The sequence below is a fragment of the Eptatretus burgeri genome, chromosome 10 (genome assembly GCF_056783735.1).
Source record: "Eptatretus burgeri isolate ZD-2024b chromosome 10, Ebu_testis_v1, whole genome shotgun sequence".
NCBI lineage: Eukaryota > Metazoa > Chordata > Myxini > Myxiniformes > Myxinidae > Eptatretus > Eptatretus burgeri.
In genome coordinates this window covers 1,718,105-1,728,104 of record NC_140970.1, presented here as the reverse complement: position 1 = coordinate 1,728,104, position 10,000 = coordinate 1,718,105, and the positions used below count along the sequence as shown (strand labels likewise).

Sequence of the window (10,000 nt, the reverse complement as noted above, 5' to 3'; positions counted from 1 at the left end):
TGGATGGGGGGGTTTTGTAAACGGTCCTTTCGAAGAGACATAGTGAGAGTGTGAGATTTGAGTGGATTGAAAGACATGTTCCACGTGTTGGACCAGTTTGTGATTTTATCCAGATCTGCAGTGAGCGAAGAAGCTGCTGCTTGCCGGTCTGAGGGATGACAGATGGTACGGCAGAGGGTGGAGTCATCGGCAAAGAGAAATAGAGGATTTTCCAGAGAGTCCGAGAGATCATTGATGAAAACCAGAAAAAGAACAGGGCCCAGAACGCTACCTTGAGGAACTCCAGCCTGCACAGGAAGAGGGGATGAAAGAACTCCATTTAGGGCCACACGTTGACTGCGACAGGAGAGGAAGTCTGCGAGCCATGAGTGGAGATGGCCTTGAATACCATGGGAAGAGAGTTTGGTGAGTAGGGCAGGGTGCCAGACTGTGTCAAAAGCACGTGATATGTCCAGGGATACGGCTCGGATTTCCTGTCTGGCATTGAGGACCTCCATCCATTGATGGGAGAGCAGTAGCAGCATATCCAGGGTAGAGTGACCTGGTCTGAAACCAAATTGATGATTGGAAATCAAGCCATTGGAGAAGAGGAAGGATTTCATGTCTGAAGCAATGATGGATTCCATAACCTTGCTGATGATTGGGAGAAGGCTGATTGGTCTGTAGTTACAGGGATCTGTTTTTGCACCTTTTTATGCAGGGCAGTGATGTTAGCAGATTTCCAAGCAGATGGCAGATGACCTTGGGAAAATGAGAGGGTGAATAGAACAGAGAGAGGGTGAGCAAGAGCAGAAGAGCAGGCTTTGAGGACACGTGGGCTGATGCCGTCTGGACCGGTTGCAGAATCTGACTCGAGGTTTGAAAGCAAGCTCTCCACCTTGTCAGGAGAAAAGGATACAGAGTCCAGGGACAGTTGGGTGCGACTGGGTAAAGTGGGTAGAGATAGTGATGGGTTTGGGACACAAGATTTAGCTGCAAACACCGAGTTTAGACATTCAGCTTTATCACGTGTGGAATCAGCAGTGCGGCCATTTGAGGTAAGGGAGGGGATGGAGGGGGAACATACACCAGAAACAGATTTGATTAAACGCCACCAGGATTTTGAGGAGGGAGAGAGGTCTGAGAGTTCAGACTTGAGATGAGAAAGATGTTGTTTTCTGGCTCTCCTGAGGGTAGATACACACTTGTTCCGAGCTTTGTGGAAAGAACTGAGATTGCCCTCAGTTGGGTTTGCTTTCCATGAGGCAAAGGCAAGTTGTTTCAGGACAACTGCCTCGCCACAAGCTTCAGTAAACCAAGGGCGGGAGGAAGGGTAAGACAACTGAACACGAGAGGGGATAAATCTGTGCATGAGGGAGAGCAAGTTTCTTTGAAAGAATTCCCAGGATGAGTTGATGTTTGAGAAAGTAGTGATAGGAGACCAGTCTGTAAGTTTGATGGCTGCTCGGAGACCCTGCCAGTCGGCTTGAGTGAAATGCCAGACTCGACGGCGGTGAGGTGGTTCTCTGATGACAGCCAGAGAGATGTCCACTTTAACAAGGACGTGGTCAGAAGAACCAATTGGAGCGAAGGAAGAGCAGCAGATATTGTCAGGGAAATTTGTCAAAATCAGATCCAGAAGAGATGGAGTACCATTGGTTGAGATCCGGGTCGGGAAGTTGACCGATTGAGTCAGTCCCAATGAGTCACAGAAAGCTTTTGCTGACGTCCCATGGCAGGTGAGAGAGGTACCCACACCTAGCCAACTGGCGTGATGACAATTGAAGTCGCCACATAAGAGGAAGAGAGAGTTTGGATGAGAAGATAGAAGATGGTCCATGTTTTCGGAGAGTGAGGTGTAGATGGAGTCATCACTGTTCGGTGGACGGTACAGTACACATATAAACATGAGGTGGGAGTGGAGGGGAAGCCGAAGCCAGAGGTATTCCTGGGGGTGTGGGGGAGTGAGAGCAGTGCAGGGAGAGTGAGGAATAGAGTCTTTGATGAAGAGAGCAACACCTCCACCAGGACGAGGCTCAGGTCTGTCATACCGTAAGAGGGAGTAACCAGGGAGAGATACTTGGGAGTCAGACACGTCTTGGGAGAGGAAAGTTTCTGTTAGGCAGATAATGTCTGGTTTGTCAGTGGCAACCTGCATGGAAAGATCTGAAAGGTTTGAGCGAAGGCCCCGGATATTTGAGGTCCACACATTTAATGAAGAGGTAGGGGAGGAGGCTTTGGGTGCAGGAGGTGGAGGGGCGGGGGAGGGTAGGACGAGGGACGAGGGGGAGGTAAGGAGGGTTGCTGAAGGAGTGTGGGGTATTGCAGAATAGCGAGGGGAGGGGGCCGAATGAGGAGGAGAAAAGGCTCTGTGGTGCTGGGAGAGAGGGGGGACAAGAGACAAGGAAGATGGCAGTTGAGGATTTGAGGAGGTGGAGTGAAGAGATGGAGGTGAGAGGGCAGTGGAGGGAGGCAGGTTGGTGGATGAGAGGAGGGGCAACTTAGAGAAGGAAGAGTGAGGGGGATGAAAGGTGGGAGAAAGGTGAGGGGGGAATTTTTGAAAGAGGTGAGAGGGAGGCTTGGAGGGAGAAGAGTGGGATGGTTGCTTTGAGAGTGAGAGTGAGGGGTGAGGGGGGTGAGTTGGCACTGAAGTTGGAAAAAAGAATGGTTGATGGAAAGCGAGCATCCATGGCAAACTGTGGTTTTTAAAAGTTTTAGGTCAGAGATGCGATTTAACACAATTCTTGATGGATGCAATGAAGGCGAATTCAGAGCATGGAGAGAAGAAGCGCTGTAATAGTTGGATTTTTTAGGCAAGGAATGAAGGAGAGGTCGAAATGAGAGCAGTCTGTTAAAATAGCAGAAGAGAAGTGCATTGTGAAACAGTAAAGAGTACCACATGAGTGAGAGAGGAAGATGAAGCATTATAAGATCGTTTTTGTTGTTAATATTAATGTATGAGAGAGTTCAACAGATTAGGTCATGGAAGTGTAAAAAAAAAAAAGAAATCGAGGAAGACGAGGAGGAAGTTAAGAGGAAGAAGAAGTAGCAGAATCGGGAGAAGGTGAGCGTGTTGTTGTTATTGTTGGGTTTTTTTTTTTTTTTTTTTTTTTTTTTGAGATAAGAAAGAGATTAGTTGGGAGAATGGGGGATGTTTGGAAAGTGGGGAGGATGAAAATTGAAGGTAATGGGGAGGATAGAAATTGAAGGTAATGGGGAGAAAAAACAAACAAACAAACAAAAAAAAACGATCGAACACCGAGTGGAACCGGTAGGCCTCAAACCTAGGACTAGGCCTCAAACACCAAGTAAGAACGTCGACAAAAATACTCACAAAATAGCACGATTTTTGAAACAAAACCGAACTAGGAACACACATTAACATGTAGGTGAGAAAATTAAACAGTTAAAACGGGACAAATAACAACCGGAACTTAACTTTGAGAATGTCAGCAGGGAGCCCCGAAGGAGACCTCTTGCCGCTCAAAACCGGAACCGGAAGTCGGAATGTTGTTGGAGATGCAGCATTTCAAAAATGCTTGCTTGATTATGTCCGACGGTATCTCCTCCCACACCTTAATGATCCTGCCGCAGATCATCGGGAGGTCGACCTTTCTCATCCTCCCAATGAACACCGGCAGTCTCCCATTCACCATAATGCTCAGCCAATATAGTGACGGGAGTAATGGTGAAAGTTCAATCAAGATGCATGTGGCCAATGCTCCTCGGAATCAGGGTCGAAAATCCCAACGGGAAACACTGACGAAAAAAACGAATGTCGATTTTCAACTGAAGAAAATATCAAGTATGGGAAAGAGGATAGGAAAGTTCGTCTGTGGTGATTCCACGGAGATGCAGCTAATGCTCCTTGAAATCTGGGTCGAATACAAAGGCCTGCGAAGTAAGAATGTTCATCTGCTCAACGTGAGTAATCCGCAGGAAGCAAGTTAGGAACCGCTGATAGAAACGAGGGAAAACGAAGAGAACCAGGAAGAACGAAGAGAATCAAAGGAAGCCAAAATAACCGAGCAGCACTGGTACTTCTTCAACCTTCACCATCCCAAGTGGTTCCTCGCTCTCATGAGATTCTTCTTCCTTTTCAATCCATTTCCTGCCCTCGTATAGAAAAGTACTCCGGGTTGACTGGTTGTTCCTAGTTTTAAACCATGCTCTGCTATCCAGCTGTTACGGCTGTGGAAATTCCCAGGACACCATAAAGGATATCCCCAAGATCAGTTATATCGCTAAGTGTGTGTTCAGTTAGATTTCCCCACCGTTGTCGAAAGGGAATTATTCGTGTGGGCGGGGCTGTGATCTTTGAGTTAGCCGTTATTCTTTGCTATCGTTATTTTGGACCAACCACACCACCAACCACCTTTTTACAAGCACCCAACCACACCACCCTCACAACCACCACACAACGCCAACCACGCCACCATTACAACAACCACGATCACCTCAACCACCAACCACACCACCAACCACCTTTTTACAAGCGCCCAACCACACCACCCTCACGACCACCACCCAACGCCAACCACGCCACCATTACAACAACCACACCACCAATCACCTTCTCCACCCCCACGCTACAACCCTCTCCGCATCGAAAACCGTCTCTGCCATGGAGAAAGAAGAAGGCGTTCCGATAACGCACGGATTTTTCCTCTTACTCTCCCACGCTTTGGGACGGGGGAGGGGCGAGTGGAGGGAGTATAGAGAAGTGCTACCAGGATGATTGCTACGAAAAAACCCGACCCACGAGGGAAACGCCCCCTTCTGGAAGTTTCCCGCAGGAGCTGGAAGGAGGGCAGGGCGAGAAAGGAGGGGGAATAAAAGCGAGTGCTGAACGCAGCGGTGTGTGTGTGTCGTAAGAGAGGGGGCTGCGTGGAGAGAACCGAGTTTCTGTCGGGGTTCGGAGTGTGTCTGTCGGGGTTCGGAGAGTCTGGAGAAGCCAAGGAGCTGTGTGGAGGTCTGGGCTCGTGTCAGAGTCGGGAGCTTGGAACAGTCAGTCGGTGGAGGTCTGGGCGTCGCGAAGGAGACGCGGGCTGGAGGCGCAGCCCTGCTGTGTCGCACAAACCTGCGAGTTCGTGTGGGGAGAGCCGGAGAGAGCTCGCCCGCCACGCGGAAGGCCTGAGCTCAACCGCAGCTACGCTAGCTGCCATGGGGACGAGACATTGCGACTCGCCCCATCAAGGCACCACGAGGGTGCAGGTAACCTGCAACGGTCTCGTAGGGCCCTTTCGGTCACCCCAAAGCCCCATGTTATAAAGGCCCACGGGCCCAGTCTAACTCCCTTGTCTATGAGGGGGTCTTTCTTGCTTTTCTTTTGAATGAATGTTGTGGCGCTGTGTCCCGCTAAGTAGAAACTGTTAAGTGTACATTGATAATAACTAATATATGGTGGTAACTATTGGTCCTTGCTCGTGTTTTGTGCCCGTCCCGCGCATTGCTTATTTGGTTGCATGACTGCATGCGTGTTTTTGCATACCTGCATGGCTGTATATATGCATGTGTGTAAATAAATGTGCCGAGTTGAATGTGAACCCGTTCGTCGTGTCATTTTCCCATATTGAACCGCCGTATTGCATTTCGGAATGGTAGTTGGTTTTTGAATACCGATAAAAGAATCGGGTTCGGCGAGGTCTGGCGATAATACCCCACTCGGTTATCCCAGAACGGAACGAACCGCTTAAGCGGTTCGTGTCCAAGCAGGCCTTTGCCGAGGTACGGTCTCTCTGTAGGTTACCCGCGTGAATACTTAGGTATATCGATATTCGGCGATTGACCCTGTCGCGCACGGGTAGAATACGGACTCGGCCGTGGTGGGGTTAAGAACCCACCCGTGACTGGTTTCTGGCGTTGTTCCAGAAAGTCGCGACTGAATTGCTCGTCCGGTGGGCGTGTGGCTGCTATTAGTGAAAAGCGGTCGTTCGCACGCTGGGCGGGCGGTAGATTTGTAACACAGCATTTCCTAGCATAGCATCAGCATGACGCATGTAAAAAGATAGTCACCACTACAAGTCCCTCGTCTATCCTCCCTTTCTGCTGCACATGAACAATGACGCCGGCTGGAAACTTGTCCTTGGGCAGTGTCTTCCTTTTGAACATGACATACGAGGGAAGCTTGCCATGCAAGCTTATTTGAGGTGGGTACTCCATTCTTGGCCTCTAGCTATTCCATCCATCCATTGGGACCATACTGTGGACTGAGCGTTGTTGCTGCCTAAGCAGTCTCCTTAGCTATTGGGCACAATCCTGGACAGGTCGGCACTCCGACACAGGTTACCGGAAAGCTGGCACTCATTTTGCCAACCTCAGAAGCATGACAGGCAGAGTCAACCCCACCTGGTATTAATTCAACAGCCGAGTAGGATTTGAACTCAGGATCCTAGGATCCCAAGCCTACCACCCTAACCATTAAGCTAACTTTAGCGATTGTGAATAATTAATCTTTTGATGTGAGACCAGGTGTTCTTCTTTTGTGTTTAATGGCGTTTCCAAAGCCGTGAGGCTCTATATACGCCACGCACCGAAACTCCGGTGTCTCCGTTTTTTTAATATATTTAATTTATGCACATGGTTAACAAAACGCTGTACAAACTCTTAACTTGAACCTATTTTCAAAATTTAAACGGTGGAATTGAGCTTAACAGCAGTTCCCACTTCTACAAAAGTGTTAATTTGGAATATATTTGAAATTCAGCATTGATCGTTTTTAAGACTGCTTTTTTTTCTATACCCGTGTATTAACCACAAACCCCAAATTTTACATTTTTTTTGCCGATTAAAAAAGTGCGGTTTATACACCAGAAAATACGATGCACTTTTTGTAGCGAAACTACAGTGCAGCTATTTCAGCTGTCTTATTGCTTATTTTTCCTTGTGTTACAGCATTTCCAGTTGGCGCTGATCGATTCAAGCCCGTGCTCTCTATCAAAATCTGAAAGTGCGTACTGGTTAAACAAATATGAAACGTGGTAGCTTTTTGTTGTGCTTCAGATGTCTCTCGTTTAATTATCTTGTTTAGAATGCATTGTTTATTGATTTGCATATTTTGAAATGAACTTGTGTGGATAGAAGTGCTGCAATAAATTTAAACTTTTTGTCAACATTTTTTTTTTTTAATTCCATAAAATTTAACTCAAACCACATTTGATTTGTTTTCATAACTTGTAAACATCTGGGCTCATGGCAAAGCAAACGAATGGGTGATAATAAGGGTAACATGCTGACATTGGTGTGGTGGAGAAACTACAGGACAAAAATGAGCAGCAGGTATGTGAAGGAACGGAAAAAGAGGAGAAGAGAGAAAAGCCAATTGTATAAACCTGCAGGACAGAGGTTAGATTAAGGTGTTAACTGCTGTAGAAAAAGCTCACACGTAGGGATAGAATATGACATGAATTGGCAAAGTCCTGTATTGCCATCTTGAATCCCTCGAGGGAAGGTGGTTTAACAGGTGGTTAAAAAAGAGGAACAAAGGAGTGGAGGTGAACCATCATCCTTGATTTTGAAAGGTTAACAAGGGTGAGGGTTACTGGAAGAACATATCCTTGAGGAGTTAAGGTGTGGACTGCTTATAGAACAGAGGGCACAAGACCTGAGGAGAGGAAGTAGAAAACAGAGACCGCCACCCTGTCTGTGACAAGAGAGCAGTAGACCCTTTGCCTCTCCTACTTTGTGTAAGATACCATTGATGTTGAGTTTTGGATTCCACAGCATCCAGGAGTGAGGTTCCTGAAGCTCCATAGGAAAGAGCAATATGCTGTTGAGCTACAAGAGGTTTAGAATTGCCATGGAAGCATGAGGCCTGAAGAAGGATACCCTGTCTGCAGCTGGCTTTGGAGGCCAACTTTGATAAATAGTCTGCCTGGGAGAGAGGTCATGGTTGATTGTGAGGCCCAGAATATTCAAGGACTGAACCTCTTCCAGTGGCTGATCAATGAAGTACAGTAAATTGATGGGTTCACAATATGATCCCTTTGGAGAGACATGTTATGTCAGACCTAAGGAGAGAGGAGAGACATAAAGAGAGACATATTATAAGAGAGACATGTTATAAGATGATATGAAACGTACCTGGATTATAATCAGACATGTTATAAGTGTCAGATCACCATTTGATCCTTTCCAAACCTCCTGAGCAGAATGCATTTGTTGCTGGTCTTTTGAGGTTGCGGTACCTTTTGGTGTGTTGTGGTATCTTCTGAAAGGCAGAAAATAACGTTTTCAAAGCATTACAGGCATCATGCATATGAATGAGGAACAAAAGTGTGTCCAAGATATGTTGCCTTCATGACATTCAGTCCGGTAGGAAATGGAGGATATCAATGAAAAAAATTGTATTTATCTCGTGCATGCACAAGGGTTGGCAATCCAAGAGCAAGAATTATGGTGGCCTTGAATACCACAAGCAGAAAGCTTGGTGAGCAGGGTAGGATGTGAGTCATTGTTCGAAGCCTGTAATATATTAAGACAGTCCTGACCCTTTTTATTATACAGTATTTTTAATCGTGATACTTGCAGGAGTACCTGGCATTGCCCCGTTCCTGTTCTAATCCTGTTGGCATTTTGAAGAAAACAATTTTTTTTGTGGAGGCCTAAAACACTTCCCGACACCCACTCAGGAATGGGGATGGGGATCATTAAATATTACCTTTCGCATAACTACAAAAGCTTAGGCACGATAGAGGGATTAAAAAATAATAAAAAAAATTTCAATTTTTTTGCTTAAAACTCTCCCTGGCACTCACTGACGAATCTTTGAAAGCCATCTCTCAGAATAATGGCGACGCACAAAAACATCTTTTTTATTTATAGTTATAGATTCAGGGTGTATTCATTGTTCGGAGAGAAGCAGCAGACCCAAAGTTGAGTGACTGGGACATGGACGTAGTTTAACTAAACCAGTGGGTTTTACTGGGGCAAAAAGCTACCCCTCTGGTTGTTTTTTTTTTGGCACAGATTTATTACATTGTAGCTAACCAGTGTGCGTGCATTCGAGCTTCTTTTATCATCATTGTTGATAATTATTCCTTGAGAGATGCACACAGGAGTGAAAATTTACAAACCAGGCAGGAGAGTTTCATGAATTTTGATATGGAGAAGAGTTTGCTTGGAAGAGATATGGGTATAGAGACAGAGAGGAGAACATTCTAAACTAAAGGGATGCTATTGGTGTTGAGTATTTGAGTGGGGAATATAAATCATGTAATGTAATCTCAGTTTTTATAATTGTATCTCTACCTGTGCATACTTTTTAATTTTTTTTTTGAATTGAGAATAAAATTCTCCTGCCTTCCTTGGATTTCGATTTTGTGAAGAGACCATTTCCTTTTTTCTGTTTATTTTCTTCTGCTGTTGTTCATTCCTCATCTTATTAACATTGATAATTCTTAACTCTTACTTTCCTCACCTCTTCGTTTGTAAAATAATTATTTGATCTTGCTTCAAAAGGAGAATCATCATGTCAGAAATTGATTGATTGATTGAACAAGGAAATGTGTGAGCAATTTAAATCTAATTTGGCAGCAATAAATGATGTGGAAAAATGACTTTTGGAAACTGCTACCACAAAATCGGAGCAAGAAAATACAAATGAGGAAATGAAAAGGGATCCATAGGAAGAGAATTGGTAGAGAGGATGGAGCAAAAGAAAAAGGAATCTCGAGCAGTAATAACTGGATAAAGAGAGTGATTTTGCGTAGAGGTGTGCAGCACTTTTGAGTCCAGGAACTCTCAGTTCGGTTCCTTGATTTTGCTTTTCCATGATTGTATCTTGGTATCCAACAGCCTGCTTTTGCCAAATCAGATCATTTGATTAAAACAGAAATGGGTTTTAAATATTTTTGGCTTTATGAGTTTGCCGTTTTATCACATCAAATATTGTATACACTTTTGGTTTTACCATTTCATCTGAATAGAGCATATTGTAACAATAAATATGCAAATGAGTGGATGACATTTGTTTATATAAGCATTTTTAAAACATGTTCATCATTTTTCCCATTGAACTGTG

General features: G+C 45.2%; 1 protein-coding gene across 2 annotated transcripts in view; it reads left to right on the top strand.

Annotated features, from left to right (window-relative positions):
* Nucleotides 1-10,000, top strand: part of LOC147017806 (histone demethylase UTY-like) — a 292,751-nt gene that overhangs the window by 221,264 nt on the left and 61,487 nt on the right. For both annotated transcript variants that reach the window (XM_085896797.1, XM_085896796.1), the window contains exon 7: nt 6,874-6,928. In XM_085896797.1, coding sequence (XP_085752923.1) covers nt 6,874-6,928 — 55 coding nt within the window. The remainder of the gene's footprint in view (nt 1-6,873; nt 6,929-10,000) is intronic.